This window comes from Nicotiana tabacum, chromosome 21 (assembly GCF_000715075.1).
Source record: "Nicotiana tabacum cultivar K326 chromosome 21, ASM71507v2, whole genome shotgun sequence".
NCBI lineage: Eukaryota > Viridiplantae > Streptophyta > Magnoliopsida > Solanales > Solanaceae > Nicotiana > Nicotiana tabacum.
This window is the reverse complement of record NC_134100.1, coordinates 53,985,935-54,003,093: the sequence shown is the minus strand read 5'-3', so window position 1 is coordinate 54,003,093 and position 17,159 is coordinate 53,985,935. Positions and strand designations below refer to the sequence as shown.

At 35.0% G+C, this 17,159-nt stretch overlaps 2 protein-coding genes across 2 annotated transcripts; both read left to right on the top strand.

The window, feature by feature from the left end:
- Positions 1-1,949: 1,949 nt before the first annotated feature.
- Positions 1,950-6,888, top strand: LOC107782030 (large ribosomal subunit protein mL102 (rPPR5)). The gene is made up of 2 exons (XM_016602864.2): positions 1,950-4,183; positions 6,378-6,888. Exon 1 carries the CDS (start codon positions 1,991-1,993, stop codon positions 4,154-4,156), a length of 2,166 nt encoding a protein of 721 aa, XP_016458350.1. The 5' UTR covers positions 1,950-1,990; the 3' UTR covers positions 4,157-4,183; positions 6,378-6,888.
- Positions 6,889-11,803: 4,915 nt separating this feature from the next.
- LOC142175526 (uncharacterized) lies at positions 11,804-14,501 on the top strand. The gene is made up of 3 exons (XM_075242468.1): positions 11,804-11,943; positions 13,363-13,847; positions 13,932-14,501. Exons 2-3 carry the CDS (start codon positions 13,536-13,538, stop codon positions 14,028-14,030), a joined length of 411 nt encoding a protein of 136 aa, XP_075098569.1. The 5' UTR covers positions 11,804-11,943; positions 13,363-13,535; the 3' UTR covers positions 14,031-14,501.
- The last annotated feature ends 2,658 nt before the right edge of the window (positions 14,502-17,159 follow it).

The window sequence follows — 17,159 nt, the reverse complement described above, 5'->3', positions numbered from 1 at the left end:
ATCAAATAAACAATATAAAGCTAATTCTAAATTTATAAATAACGAAAATTAAGAATTTTAATATTTCTACCACTAACTTTGTGACAAATATCTCTTTCAAGGAGAAATATCATTAACATCTGAATATTTTTTTATCAATACAACAACCACATAGTCATTGCATCTTTTAAGGAAAGATACACGAGTTGTTATTTCCTTCGGGGAACTCAATAACTAACCATAATATATTAATGTGGTTGTAGTAGAAAGCATTCTACAAGAATGCTTTTGCCTTAGAATATACTTAATAAAATTATCCAAGACATTTTACGTACAACAAGTACGTGTGGCAATGATCTTTATGCTACAAAAATAATATTTATATTCTCTATTATTTTACCTCTTCAGAAGGTGAGTTGTGGTATTTCTTCATTCACTCCAGGGAATGAAAATGTGCTTCAAAAATAACTTTGAATAGCTCATTATTTTGTTTAAGCACATAAAGACACTGCTTCAAAATATTTTCCTACTTCAGGAGGAAATTTCAATTGTGTTACTTTTTCAGGAGCAAATTTAAAATACGAAATATTGAGTATATATTCTCTCAATAATATTAACTCTTCTGGAGGTGAATTGTAATATATTTACAATAAGAGCGCGTTCATATTTACGACTTTATTAATATTATCACATTCACTTCAGGAAATAGATTAATATTTATCAAAAATTCTCATCCTTCAGGAAATCGAACATAATTATCTGAACGCGCATTAATCACATCAAATTGTGATGCTTCAACCTCTTTTAAAATATTTACTACTTCAGGAGCAAATCGAGGCGTGCATGTAATATAGAGAATATTTCTCTAGCTTATCTTTAATTGTAACCATAGAAAATCTAAATTATCACTTCTGGTGGTCATAGGCATATACCACTTCTGGTGGTTAACAAAATTTAGTTACAATGAGATATACGAAATATAACCACTTCTGGTGGTTGTATATTTCTTGCAAATTCTGCTAGAGCTTAAGTGGATCTAACAATGTTATCCACTTTGTAATCCTTTATTAAAATAACAAGGATGAAAATAAATACCAAAATAGGTAATGTATACGTAACATATAACCAAGCAAGCGATGATAAAGATATTAAAATATAAGCAAAAGACTCAAATTAAATTACGCAAATTTGGCCACTCCATATGTAAGTAATATCTACATCACTACTGCTAAGAAGAAAAACTAACCACCTCAAGGATATAATCTGCCTTATGATGCTCAGAATGAACAAGATCTGACCACGGACATGAGTGTCGCCTTACATCGGAGATGAACACTAAAATAGAAATTAAAATCGATGTAAGTGCTCAAAATGACATAATCTCGTGCTGATAACGTGTTATAAAATAAAGACTATAAAAGAAATAAACTGAAAACAAGTATAGAGAGAGATTGATATTTTATTCAACTTTCAAAGTTATGTTCATAATGAACTGAAAACTCATCTATTTATAAAAGAAAGGAAGTAGCTGCGAGGCTTTTCAGGAAGCAGCTGCAAGGCTTTTCTTTAGCTGCTTGTAAGCTATCTGCATGAGCTGCTTGCAACCTGCCTGTTTAATAAGAAGTTGCTGCAAATCATTTCATTGAGTTGCTTGCAACGTGCCTGTATCAACTGCTTGTAAGCTGTCTGCATGAGCTGCTTGCAACCTGTCTGTTTAATAAGAAGCTGCTGCAAATTATTTCATTGAGTTGCTTGCAACCTGCCTGCATCAGCTGCTTGTAGATAAATTTTAACAGAGTACTAAATGGATAATCTTCTTCAGAAAGATTATCTATAGCGGAGTAATAAATGAGCATCCACAATATAATTATTTTCATAACACTCCCCTTTGGATGTTCATTAAAAGGTATTGTGCCTCGTTAAAACCTTACTAGGAAAAATCCAGTAGAAAAAATACTAGTGAAGCAACCCTAGAGCCGCTTCTCAATCACACAACAGCAGATCAGCAAAAATGGCTTCTCTGTGTCGTTTCAAACCCAAAAAACTCTCCTCTATTTCACCAAGATCAACATCCTTCTTCTACTGCTCCGAATCCCTCAACAACCCGGACCCAAGCACCCGAATTCCGACAACTCACAATGCTAAAACCCCAGAAAAAGTAGAAGATCTCATTTGCAGAATGATGTCTACTCGCGTGTGGACTACACGCCTTCAGAACTCCATTAGGAATCTTGTTCCTTCATTTGACCATGAACTTGTTTACAATGTGTTACACAATGCAAAAAACTCTGAACACGCGTTACAGTTCTTTAGATGGGTCGAAAGATCCGGTCTTTTTAGGCATGACAGAGAAACCCATTTCAAGATTATTCAAATTCTTGGTAGATCTGAGAAGCTTAATCATGCTAGGTGTATACTTCTTGATATGCCTAATAAAGGTGTTGATTGGGATGAGGATTTATGGGTTTTGATGATTGATAGTTATGGTAAAGCTGGGATTGTTCAAGAGAGTGTCAAGTTGTTTCAGAAAATGGAAGAGTTAGGTGTTGAAAGGACCGTTAAATCGTATAATGCTTTGTTTAATGTGATAACGCGTCGAGGGCGATATATGATGGCCAAGAGGTATTTCAATAAGATGGTTAGTGAGGGTATTGAGCCGACTAGACATACGTATAATCTGCTGATTTGGGGTTTCTTTTTATCGTCTAAGTTGGATACTGCGATTAGGTTCTTTGAGGCTATGAAGAGTAGGGAGATTATTCCTGATGTAGTGACTTATAATACTATGATTAATGGCTATAACCGGGCTAAGAAAATTGAAGAGGCCGAGAAGTACTTTGTGGAAATGAAGGCGAGGAATATAGCACCGAATGTGATCAGTTATACCACCCTGATAAAAGGATATAGTTTGGTTGGGCGAGTAGATGATGCATTGAGATTGTTTGAAGAGATGAAGAGTTTTGGTATTAAACCGAATGCCATTACGTACTCAACACTGTTGCCTAGTCTATGTGAGGGACGGAAAATGTCTGAAGCTAGGATGATTTTGAAGGAGATGGAAGAGAAGTATATTGCACCAAAGGATAACTCTGTATTCATAAGATTAATCTCTGGACAGTGTGAGGCAGGTGATTTAGATGCTGCAACTGATGTTCTGAAAGCTATGATCAGGTTGAGTGTTCCCACCGAGGCTGGGCATTATGGTGTCTTAATTGAGAATTTCTGCAAGGCTGGTGTCTACGATCGAGCTGTCAAATTGTTGGATAAGCTTATTGAGAAAGAAATCATCTTGAGTAGTTTGCCTATGGAACCAAGTGCATATAATCTGATTATTGATTACCTATGCAATAATGGCCAGACAAGTAAGGCTGAAACTCTATTTAGACAGTTGATGAAAATTGGGATTCAAGATCCTGTTGCCTTTAACAATCTTGTGTGTGGGCACTCAAGAGAAGGGGCTCCTGATTCGGCCTTTGAACTTTTGAAGATCATGGGCAGGAGAAAGGTTCTTTCTGATGGTATTGCTCACAAGGCACTTGTTGAGAGCTATCTGAAGAAAGGGGAGCCTGCTGATGCTAAAACTGCTTTGGACAATATGCTTGAACAGGGACATGAACCCGACTCATTGTTGTATAGATCAGTGATGGAGAGCCTGATGGGAGATGGAAGGGTTCAAACAGCAAGTCGAGTGATGAAGATTATGTTGGATAAGGGAGTGAAACAACACATGGATTTAATTTCTACTATGTTGGAAGCCCTCCTAATGAGGGGCCATGTTGAGGAGGCCCTTGGAAGAATTGAATTGTTGTTACACAGTGGTCTCTCACCTGATATTGACGCTCTCTTGTCCGCTTTATGTGACAAAGGAAAAACAGCTGCTGCTCTAAAGCTGTTAGATTTTGGTTTAGAGAGAGATTGTACCATAGACTTTTCAAGCTATGATAAGGTGCTGGATTCTCTTGTAGCTGCTGGGAAGACACTTAATGCTTATTCTATGTTGTGCAAGATGATGGAAAAAGGAGGAGTTAAAGATCACAAGAGTTGTGAGGAGTTGATTAAGAGCCTCAATCAAGAGGGAAACACAAAGCAAGCAGATATTCTAAAAAGAATGATCATCGGAAAGGATACAACTCTTGACAGCAAGAAAGCCAAGAAAAAGACAGCCATTGCTACCTGATTCCTGTAACTTTGCCAGAAGTTTTAGGTGAGAGTTTCTGAAACAAATTATCTGACAGATCATGATGAGAATTTTGTTTTGTAGCAGAATAATATGAGAGATTCCATTTGGTATTTTCCCCTTTTTAAGTTTTTGCATTCTGGAATCAGTGATGATATTTTTTATTACATGTTTCTTCTTTCGATTGTTAAATTTGTCTTCAAGTTTCATTTGCCTATAACAATTAGTTATCTGGTAAATATAAGGGAACGTGGTTTGAGGTCTGATGACATATATATTCTGATGGTAAAATGGGTTCCCGTTTTCATTCAAAAACCGATTATCCAATGATGGGCAATTTTTTTTTTAAGTTTTTGGGGAGGCCTTTGTTTGATTTCTTGGTGCCTTAGCTGCAAGTTCGGCACACAAATGTTTTATCTCTCTTTTTTTTTTTTTTTCTGAAATATAACTAGTTTTTGATTTGTTCTATCCTCTTCAATATTTTACTTAATATGGTGTTTGTTATATCTTCACTAAAACAAATAGAACGAAATCAATGTTCTGGTGAATACCTAAGACCCACGAGTCAACCTCTTCCTCTTGTTTTTCTCCTCTTTTAATTGGTTGTGTTCTCAATCTAATGTTATTTTTCCATTTGGAGTTTCAAGTGGCAAGTGTCTTATTTTATTCCAGGGATTACCATTTGCCCCTGGTTGTAGTTACCATGATATCTAATGAAACCTTTTGACTTGTCCAAAAACAGCCTGTGCATTACTCCTATTTGTTCTGTGAGCTGTTATGCGTGAGAGAAATTGTAATGAGCTCTTGTTATGCCTCCTGTTCTACATAAATATATGATAGACCAACCTATCTTAAACCAATTTCTTTTCCTGAATTTAATTTTCCATTAACTTCTTTGCCGTCATAGTTTTTTTTTTTGTGTATGTTCTTTTTTTGTGGGTTTAATCATCGGTGTCTGCAACCCGCAAGGCCAACTAATTTGGATTTGTGCCATAGAAAACCCACTATTGAGGTTTTAGCGCTCCCTACCAAAAGAGGACTCTATTCCCGGGGCTAGAACTCGAGAACTCCGATTAAGGATCAAGGTACCTTTACCATTCCACCACACCCTTTGATGGTTTCTTTGCCGCCATAGTTAATAGTGCATTCCTATGTTTGAAGTTCATTCTCTTTGTTCATTTCTTTCCTTCTTTTATGACGATTTTCCTTATAACATGGTTCACTTTCCTCCTGCTATCCCGGTTTAATTTACAAGATATCTGTCTCTTGCCCTTTCCTCATCTGATTCCCATGAGAGGCCTACAAAGTTCCTTGTTAGTCTGTAGACCTTTATCCTACACCTTTATCCTGTGACCTTTAAGATCTGAAACCAACCCTTCTCCTTCATGTCTAATGCTGGTAAATACAAGAAACATTGTGAAAATGAAAAGAAGAGGAAACAAAAAAGATTCAAATAAAAAGAAGAGGAAAAGGAAAGAATGAAATCTTCTTGATGGATTGATCTCTTATGCTAACTAACTGCATATAGCTGTTAGATATAAAGCAAATGAAAGAAACCTGAATCAATAACCTGGATTGCAGTTTGTTTATGAAATGAGCTTTATTATAACAGCCAATTTATGCCTATGAAGTATGACATGATTTTAGTTTTTTACGGTTGGCCTGTCTGTTACATCCACGTTATGTAGCTTAAACTAAAGGCTCCAAAATCTGTTGCTATTGCAAATTTACACTAGTATATCATTATAAGACTCTATATCTAAAAGAAATAAAACAATCAGTCCTGCAGCCCTGCCATTAGCTTCAGCAATATGTGTCTTCACTGTTGCACTTGTCTATTCGTTTTTTAACTTCCTTTTGTTGTGTTATATATGGTTTTCATCCTTCATCTCATTGATGTTATTTATGTCAATGTCGGAATGATACTGGATGACGAAGGGTGACCATTATGATTGCTGTTTGGATAACATGCTCTCGTTTAGTCAATGAGAATGTGTGCTTTAATTAAAATGTTTCGTATTGGCTTGTATAACATGAAGTACTACGAAGGGGTGTACTTTGATCCTTAGGCTTGAGAGTATCGATGCAGACAGTTTCTGCAATTTCATTTGATATATCTATGTTACTATTTAGTTTTATTGTTGTTCTTACTTTAGAAATGAAAAGAGGAACAAAAAAGAAAAACAGTTGACGCTGGCTTTGTTTTCATGAATGGAAACAGGTTATGCTTCAGCCAAGCCATCTTGTAAGTGCGCTGAGCTTTCCCTGGCAATTTAAAAGTGGAAACTGTTATTATGCAAAAGTTGACAACTTGTTTTCAGAAAGCGAACTTCCTTCATCTCCATTGCAAATTTCAACTCAATCAGCGTAAGGTACTAGTCAGAGTTGGTTCATCTGGGCGTTACCAAAGGGTGAGGTTACAATGGGATGACATCATGGTCAAGTATAAACAGGGATGGGCGTTTGCTTTTTTTCTTGGTTGGCCCATAAAACGGTTTTCTTATTTAGCTTTTCTGAGTAGTAACTCACGTTTAACTCATAGGAACACAGAGTCAATCTCTCTGAACTTTGCTGCTTGATTCGAATTGAATTTGGTTACGACATGGCAAACATCTACCCGAAGTTTGGGCAGATAAATGTGAGTTTTGCTAACTAGTCAACATCATTTTCCGTGCTTGGTCAGCCACCTTTTCTATTTGTTCCTTATGTTGAATCTGAGCTGTAGTTCTCCATTCTTAAGTTGCCCCGATTTTGGAAGGGTTTCATTAGTCGATAGAAGCACTACTTCTCTCTTTCCAGACCTCATCACTTCAATTCAAGAGCGGAGTAATTTACTAGTTACCGGGCTGAGCACATCCGTTTGGGATTACCGCACTTCGAGCTAATGATATAGCAAAAAACTATACATGTATATATAAATGAATTCTTATATAAATTGTTCCATCCTATTAATAGAAAAGAGCCATTTTTGTACTCTCTTAACGAAATTTGTGTCCCTGCCACTGCTTGTTCCTACCATTAGATCTGCTATTTCGAGTATGCTAAAACTTTGAAGGGATACAGATGAATACTAAAGTTTAAAATAGAGTTTGTCTTTTTTTTTCTCTTTTAATTTTTACGCAACAAAGTGTCCGGCGTCTTGTGGGATAAGAAAGTGCCAATGAGACTTAAAGGTAAGTTATAGATAGTGGTTGTTAGACCAAATATGTTGTGTGGGGTGGAGTCTTGGCCAGTTAAGACCTCTCATGTGTAGAAGATGAAAGTAGCGGAAATGAAAATGATGAGATAGATATATGGGTATACTAGGAGAGATATGATTAAGAATGAAGATATTCGGGATAAGGTGAGAGTGACATCTGTGGTAGACAAGATGCGAGAAGCGCGGCTGAGATGGTTCGGGCATGTGAGGAGGAGAGACATAGATGCCCCAGTAAAGAGGCGTGAGAGGCTGGCTATGGTGGGGCCAATGAGAGGTAGAGGTAGGCCGAAGAAGTATTGGGGAGAGGTGATTAGGCTGGACATGATACAACTTCAGTTTGCTAAGTACATGACCCTTGATAGGAGGGTGTGGAGATTGAAGATTAGGATAGTAGATTAGACAATCATCGAGCATAATTCTTTTTCGTACCTGAATTGCTTTTCTATACCTGTAGTATTAGTGTATTGGGGAGAGGTGATTAAGCAGGACATGACACATCTTCAGCTTGCTGAGGACATGACCCTTGACAGGAGGGCGTGGAGATTGAAGATTGAAGATTAGGATAGTAGGTTAGACAATCATCAAGCATAATTCTTTTTCGTACATGTATTGTTTTTCTATACCTGTAGTACTAGTGAATTCTCGCATTTTATTTCTTAAATTTCTAATACTATATGATATGCCCCAGTAAAGAGGCGTGAGAGGCTGGCTATGGTGGGGCCAATGAGAGGTAGAGGTAGGCCGAAGAAGTATTGGGGAGAGGTGATTAGGCTGGACATGATACAACTTCAGTTTGCTAAGTACATGACCCTTGATAGGAGGGTGTGGAGATTGAAGATTAGGATAGTAGATTAGACAATCATCAAGCATAATTCTTTTTCGTACCTGAATTGCTTTTCTATACCTGTAGTATTAGTGTATTGGGGAGAGGTGATTAAGCAGGACATGACACATCTTCAGCTTGCTGAGGACATGACCCTTGACAGGAGGGCGTGGAGATTGAAGATTGAAGATTAGGATAGTAGGTTATACAATCATCAAGCATAATTCTTTTTCGTACATGTATTGTTTTTCTATACCTGTAGTACTAGTGAATTCTCGCATTTTATTTCTTAAATTTCTAATACTATATGATATTTCTTTTGTTTCGGTTATCTTTTTTCTGATTATGTTTACTGTTTCTCTTTACATGGATTCTCCTTTGTCGTATTTTCTTATCATATTTGTTGTGATTATGCGTTTCTTGAGCCGAGGATCTATTGGAAATGATCTCTCTAGTTTTTCAAGGTAGGGATAAGGTCTACGTACGCACTACCCTCCCCGGACCCAACTTACTGGAACTACACTTGGTATGTTATTGTTGCCGTAGTTTAACAAGAATGTGAATGTGGTACTAGTAAGAAAGCCATTTCTTTTGGCTTCTTCTTTTCTCCCTCCGGCCCAAATTATTTAATTTAGTGTTTTTACCTTTTAATAAGTTGTGTTTTACATAATAAAAAAGTATCAATTTTATGTTTCGAACATAAAAAATACAAATCACTATACTCTTTACACCTATCAACGTAGAAAGATACAAATTTAATTACGGTAATGTAGTCAAAATGCATCTTAATTTCTAAGAGGTAGTTTTTTAAGAGATGTACCCAAAAGCAAAAACATCAAATAATATGAATCAGAGGGAGTATAATTTTATTACTATAACAAATTTAGTTTTTGATTTATTCGACGCGAAACTGAAACAAATGATCTAGCTAGCGTTTATATATTTGGTTGAAACTTGAAAAAAATGAGTTTTTAAAGATGAGATAAAAAATAATTTTTGAAACTTGAAATTGTGTTTGGACATGCATTTTACTTGAAAAGAATTTAAATTTGTGAGTAGAAAATTTCAAAAACTACTCTAGAGTTGTTTTTGGGATTTGAAGATTTTGTTTTCAAAATCTGTCAAAAAAATGATTAAAATCTACAAACGAACAGATATTTGAAAATAAAATTTTAAAAAAACTTTCAAAATCTATGACCAGACAGGAACTAATCAATTTCGGAATTTTCAAGGAAAGGAATAACGCCAAAGGTTTCTACAAATGTATATCGAACAAAAAGACAATTAGACGGAGCACAAAGAGTTAAATGTATAAAAAAGATAGAGTTAATTATAACAAAATAAGAAATTTATATCTTGTCTATCACAATAGTTGGGCCATTAATATTGATCACACTAATGTTGTCGGGAAAAGAGGTTGAAGATCATCATAAGAAGAACGGAATTATACCCAAAAAACAACAAACATTTTTCAATAGTCCATTCTAAATCTGCTCTTGCTTCCACAAATGACAAAATTAATTAAAAACAACAGAAGAGAAATGATAAGCCTGTCTATTCTTTTCTTTCCTTAAACATGAAATCACAACTCATATTTCAGTAATCCCAAGATAAATATTCCAAAAGAAAGTTAGATTTCAGGATTTGTGCGGTGTAAAATGTTAAGGACATGGTGTCCATAACTTTGATGTGTGCAGTGTAAATGTTAAGGATATGGTATCCTTAATTTTGATGTTTGCACTGTAAATATTTTGGACATGGTGTCCTTAACTTTGTTTTGTGCAGTGTAAATGTTAAGGACATTATATCCTTAACTTAACTTTGATGTGTGCGGTGTAAATGTTACGGACATGATATTCTTAACTTTGATGCGTACATTGTAAATGTTAAGGACATGGTATCCTTAACTTTGATGTTTGTACTGTAAATATTTAGGACATGGTGTCCTTAACTTTGATGTGTGCAGTGTAAATGTTAAGGACATGGTGTCATTAACTTAACTCTGATGTGTGCAGTGTAAATATTAAGGACATGGTATCCTTAACTTTGAAGTGTGCATTGTAAATATTAAGGACATGGTGTCCTTAACTTTGATGTGTGCATGTGTAAATGTTAAAGACATGGTGTTCTTAACTTTGATGTTTGCACTGTGAATATTTTGGAAATGGTATCCTTAACTTTGTTGTGTGCAGTGTAAATGTTAAGGACATGGTGTCCTTAACTTAACTTTGATGTGTGCAGTGTAAATATTAAGGATATGGTGTTCTTAACTTTGATGTGTGCATTGTAAATGTTAAGGACATGGTGTCCTTAACTTTGATGTGTGCAGTGTAAATGTTAAGGACACGGTGTCCTTAACTTTGATGTTTGCACATTTTAGTATACAGCACCAAAACTGTGATATTGTTACATCCCGTACTTTAATATTAGGATGAGTCGTAGTAATCCATATGAGCTTGAAGGGATTAAGACCATTCATGAGGTTATAGAGGATTTGTGACTATGTTATTATAAGACCCCGTAAGTTTGACAACCTTGATACTGTTACATACATTTGATATGGTATTTTGAATGGAACATTCTTGTAAAAAAAAAGGTTTGAAAAATATGATTTTATATAGTTATTAATATTACTACTTTCGAATATGCTTTAAATTATACACATAATATGAGAAAGTTTATGAGATTTTCTTTATTGTAAAGATAGAAATTATTTTCTCACTAGAAAAGAAGGTTATCTTTTTACCATTTTAAGAATTAAGCGTACGAAAATTTTTACTCTTTATATGAGATTAGGAAAATTAGAAGTTGAGAAAATATGTTTATTTTTTTACATGGATATTTAATGAAATAATAGTGTATATATTAATTTTATATGGTACCACGGATAATTGGTTAATTATTGGTTAGTGAGAGATTAACTAGTTAATTAAGAAATTGTTGGGCGATTAAATAAAGACTTTGGATAAGCCTCAAACTTCCCCAACGTGGCAGCCCCATTTCAAGATTGTGACTCTTAAGTTATGATTGGGAGGTGGCACCCTTTTAAGGATATATACACCTTATCTCTTTTTTGTTAAAAGATGTTATTAAGAAAATCTCTTTATTTTCAAAAAAAAAATGGAGATGGAGTTTATCTGTTATTTATTGCTTCTTTGTATATGTACGGCTAGATAATTTAGCATTAGAGGTTGTATTGCTCTGAAGCATCTTGGATTCTAATTGGGAAAAGAAACATCTGTTCCTTTTCTGATGTAAGGAAATTTGAGTTATGTAGAGCAAACAGAGATCTGTTTATTTCTGGTATATGAGCATGCAATAATTTCTAGTGGTTTTTCCTTTTAAGAATTTGCTGGAAAAGTGGAGGAGGTATGCTGCATGATTATTTCAAAAGAAAATGATTCCTAAAAGCTCAAGTTACCTATTAGCCAGTCATGATTCTTAGGATATATTACAATGGAGGATCCGTGAGAGTTCTATTTGGAAGCTTTATATCCAGTTGTATTTGATATTATCATCATAAAGTTTACCACAGGTCTCAAAGATCACCAATAAAGAGCTTAATTTTGCAATAGCAACGTGATTTGCTTCAACAATTCATATGAAATTGCTTAATACTGTAGCAACATGGGATTTGCGATTCTAACGGAATACAGTACAATCTTTCTCAAGAATATCATACGGATTTTCCCCTGTTTCGACTGCCATCACGTGTTTTATCACAAAAGACGGGTGTTAGAGGGATTGTTAAGAGAATCGGCTCAGGTAAGTTAAGGCTATCCCTTCTTTTCTTTTGGCATGATCCAAGTAACGATACGTAAACGTAATGCTATTTCATAAGTATTTCTACTTTTAGCAGTTAAGGATGTCTATGTTAGTTATTCCTGTAAAATGATATTCAAACATGTCTAAGTATGTCCCTAAGTCCCTAATGAGGTATATGATAGGGATGTTAATGTTTATAATATAGTGATATATATACACGCATCTTCATGCATTTACCACCGTGCTACGGCCGGTCGGGCAGTTACTACCGGTTGGGCAGCTATGTGTCATTATTTATCACCGTTTGGGCAGTTACACATTTACCACCGAGCTACGGCCGGTCGGGCAGTCATGCATTTACCACCGAGCTACGGCCGGTTGGGCAGTTATATATTTACCACCGAGCTACGGTCGGTCGGGCAGTCATGCATTTACCACCGCGCTACGGCAGGTCGGGCAATTACCACTGATCAGTTGGGCAATCATGCATCATACGATATGGATAATAGTCTCAAAGAGAAGCATTGTATATATATATGAGTATAATAAGTATGCATATACGGTGGCACTTTAGAGATTCAGGTTGATTCTTATATGTCTTTAATTAATATTGACTTATTGTTATATTTCAGTTCCGCCTTACATACTCGGTACATTATTCGTACTGACGTCCTTTTGTTGGGGACTATGCATTCATGCCTGTAGGTATAGATAATCAATTTGACGAGTCCTCATAGTAGACGGGATTGGCATTCAGTGAAGGATCGGTAAGACTCCATCTCATTCGGAGTGCAGCCGAGTCTATAAGTCATCGTGTTAGAGTTTTGCTACAGATTTATGGGTAGGCCGGTACCCTGTCCCATTTGATGGCAAATAATCTTAGAGGCTTTGTAGACAGAGGTTCATTTTGTACAGTATGTCAGAGGCCTTGACGACCCATATGTATTCATGTTTTAGGAAAGATGGTTCATTGATACAGTATGTTCCCACTTATAGTTATACATTATGAGTTGTGGCCATGTTGACCCATAATAGTTAAAAAAAAAAGAGTTACAGAGTGGTTCGCTCGGGCCAGTTTGGCACTGGGTGCCAGCCACGCCTTCCCAGGTTTGGGTCGTGACATGTATTTTCACCTTTTGTTGTTAAACTGTATTTTCAGTTTTCCTTATATATTTTATGCATATGGATCATCAATAGTTGATTGGAATCATTGTAGACCGGTGATTGCTGTTGATGTAATTTTTTTGAAGTCAAAATATCGTGGTGTATTAATGAATTCCGGTTAAAAAAATACAAATAATCAAATATTCCCACTAGCCTTTGGGATTGCAGAATCTGAAAATAACAACTCATATGAGTGGTACTTTAGTGAGCTTCACAATGCAATTGGGAGCCGTGATAATTTAATATTTTTATCAGATAGGCATCAATCTATTGCATATGGTATCGCAAAGATATATCCTGAAAACCGCCATGGGATTTGTATCTATCATTTGGAGCAGAACCTAAAGCGAAGGAAAGTGAAAAGTGAGGTCATAAAAGTTTTTCAAAGTGCTACAAGAGTATACAGGCGTAAAGAATTTGATCTATACATGTCAGATATAGCAAAAGTTGATAAGAAGACTTTTGACTACTTGATGGAAGAACCACCGGAAAGGTGGGCGCGTTCTTGTTATCCACGACGAAGATATGACATGCTCACAACAAACATAGTTGAGTCAATGAATTCTGTGCTATTAGAAGCAAGGGAGCTGCCTATATTGAGAATGATGGATTTCATCCAAGTGAAGCTACAACGTTGGTTTTATGAAAGAAGAAATGAAGCGGAAGGAACTTTTTATGATGTTTCATGTTGGGTAGAAGAGGAATTGAAGAAAAAGATAGATTTAGCTTTTACTTTAAATGTAAGTATTATGTTCTTACTTTAGCTTATTATTTTAATGATAATTTAACATAATGTACTAACATATAATTTTTCAACTTCGAAGGTCTTCCCTGTTGATTCATGGCGTTCTAGAGTTGAGGAAGAAGGAAATACTTTCTTGGTGGACTTAAACAAAAGAACATGTGATTGTTTTCAGTTTTAATTTGATGAATTACTATGTATACATGCAATTGCAGCTATTGAGAAGAGAAACATCAAGAAGTCCAATTTCTACTCAGACTGGTACTTAAAGGAATCTTGGCTGAAAATATATGAAAGACAAATACATCCTGTAGGACATACGGATTCTTTGATTGTACCAGAGAGTGTTAAGTCACAAATTATTAAACCTCAAGATTTCAAGGTCCCGCCAGGTAGAAGGCAGAAGAAAAGGCATATTCCAGCTACCGAATCATCAAAAATAATATTCAAATGTGGTCGTTGCAGAAGAATTAGTCTTAATAGAACATCTTGTATATATTCTCCAGCAGTCCACCCATTTTCAAGGAAGCATAGAGAATTATAGATATATCCACTTATTTTTATCTAGTCTTTTAAGTGTTTGATATAAATTGGATTCATTTAGATTGTTTTTATTTGAGTAAGTAAACTTTAGCAGATGGTTATATAAAAAATATCCTGAATTTTCAAAGTTTCTTTGTGCTTACGTGCTCTTTGTTTCTTTATAAAACTTGATGCCTGCAGCTTGCTACATCTTATTTTTAAAATGAGATTGGAACAAGTAAACTTCAGGATATAATTTTTTGAAACGTCCTAAAAGTTTGAAGTATGAATCTAATATTAAGGACATAAAGTTCTAAAATGTCCTTAACTTTTGGTAATCTCAGTTTAGTGTCTAGATTTCCAGAAGTTCAGGATGTCCTAAATATTATTTTCATCCTTCAACAAATTAGGACATTTATGAACATTATGTCCTGAAGTCCTACAATAATCGATGTGTGTTGCTTTGTCTATTCCATCTTGAAAACATATAGGAATCTTTTGCAATAGCTCTACAGATTTGCAAGACTGTGCAAATCAACAATAACTGGACGGAATCTGAAAAACTTCTGGACAATTTAATCAAACATTGGCAGTTTAAAACTGTGCAAAAATGGACATACCAGTAGTTAATAGAAAGAACCAAATTAGACTAATGAAATTATCAATTATCAAGCTGCAGATTTCAATAAAACTGGGCAGAACTTCTGAACTGGGACAGTTGAGTAGACAGTAACTACTCAACTGGGACACATTGACCAGTTTGAGTAATTAAAAATTCAAAAAGCTCATATTGACCAGCAACAATATATATAAAGAGAGAAATTAATAACATGATGCCTTCATATTACTGCTAAAACTGTTATTTGCCAAAGTTGCGACCAAAATATTATGCTATGCAAACAAAATAAAGTTGCTTATGAACAATTTATAGGACAATTCAGAAATATACTACTAGCAATTCCACTACAGGTGGCTTTCTATACGACTACACCACAGCTCCTTCGGGCAAGAAGTTTCATTTTCACTATCATAGTCGTAGCCGACTTTTTCTAGTTGTGTTTCATAACCAGAATTTCTTTTCCATTCTCCATATGCCTAAAGATTTGCTGCAAGTTCTTTTCTGAAGTTTGATATGTCCTCAGGTTGGAATTTCTCCACATCCTTTTCCATCATCAACAACTCGGCATACTTGATTAGGAATGCACCACAATCAGTCCTAAAAAGAACGTTAGCATAGAGAGTTAATTAAACAATATCTTTAATAAATAAATCTAAAGTACATATAAATTATATAGCAAATGACAACACTTACGATCCAGTTTGTTTCGGTGATCTTTGCCACTGAATGTCAAATTTATTGAATGCATTTCCAAAAGACTTATGATTTTTCTCAAACTATGAGAACTTTAGCAAGTGGGGAATCATGCGCGCATACATTTTAATGTGTTTCAATCCACCATCATATGGTTCAATATATATGGAATCGTACACATCAATCTTTTTCTTATTCAAATCCAATACCCCCAAAAGAAAATGTGTCACATCATCATTATCTGCTGAAGGTAGCCGACATGGAAAAAAAATTTTATCAACCTCTGTCCAAGCAATTCCACATCTACGATTGTCACCCCACACATATGGTGTGAGAACCAATTGATTATCACCACACCAAAACTCATCTGAAGCATCTTCATTGAAATCCTCATACACATGTAGCATATAGTTATCAAAAACTATATATGTAGTTGTGCAATAAAATGGATGGGCGCAAGGGTGATAGCATTCCTTCTTTCTCAAATAATACAAGGCAATGTCAATATGCTTCATAAAAAGATAAAAAAAAAAAAAACCCATCAGTCATAAATATTTAAAAAATAATAAATTAAGAAGAAAGAAAGAAAATGCCTTGTAAATTATCAAACCTTATCATCAAGTTCATAGCTACTATCTGAAAGCTCAAGGAAGAACATTTTGCTACTGAATTTTTGATTGTACAATTTATATGGATTCTTTCTCACACCATTATCCTCAGCATATATATCAGTTTGTCCCCTGAAAATTTGAAATAATATTAAAGTTAGAAAGCTTATAAGTTAGTCCTCAATTAAGGACACTTGGTCCTCAAGTTAGAGTTGGAAGTTCAAAAATTAAGGACATGTAGTCCTTAACTTAGACTTACAAGCTCATAAATTAAGGATAGTTAGTCATGAACTTAGAGTACCAAGCTCATAAGTTAAGAACACTTGGTCCTGAACTTAGAGTGGAAGTTCAAAAATTAAGGATACTTGGTCCTGAAGATAGAGTTGGAAGTTCAAAAATTAAGGACAGGTAGTCCTGAACTTAGAGTTGGAAGCTCATAAATTAAGGACAGTTAGTCCTGAACTTAGAGTAACAAACTCATAAGTTAAGGACACTTGGTTTTGAACTTAGAGTGGAAGTTTAAAAATTAAGGACACTTGGTCTTGAAGTTAGAGTTAGAAATCATAAAGTTAAGGACACTTAGTCCTGAACTTAGAGTTGGAAGCTCAAAAATTTAGGACACTTAGTCCTGAATTTAAAATTAAAAGTTCAAGACACAAATGTAAGCAATTAAGAAATAATGAATACATTTAGAGACTTACACTTTTTTGCGACCTTTCCTTTTCTCCTTGCCCAACCACCCAATGAATTTCTTCAATAACTTTTTATCATCTTTGGCATAATGAAAAATACATGTACGAGTATATTTTGATTTTATCCAGCCCGTATACTCGGTAGTATTTTCATTGTGCGACATCGATGTTCCTCT

Coding starts and splice junctions, on each gene's coding strand:
- LOC107782030 (XM_016602864.2), top strand. CDS start 1,991: ATGGCTTCTCTGTGTCGTTTCAAACCCAAAAAACTCTCCTCTATTTCA.
- LOC142175526 (XM_075242468.1), top strand. CDS start 13,536: ATGTCAGATATAGCAAAAGTTGATAAGAAGACTTTTGACTACTTGATG. Junction 13,848..13,931: donor ATTTAGCTTTTACTTTAAAT/GTAAGTATTATG, acceptor TCAACTTCGAAG/GTCTTCCCTGTTGATTCATG.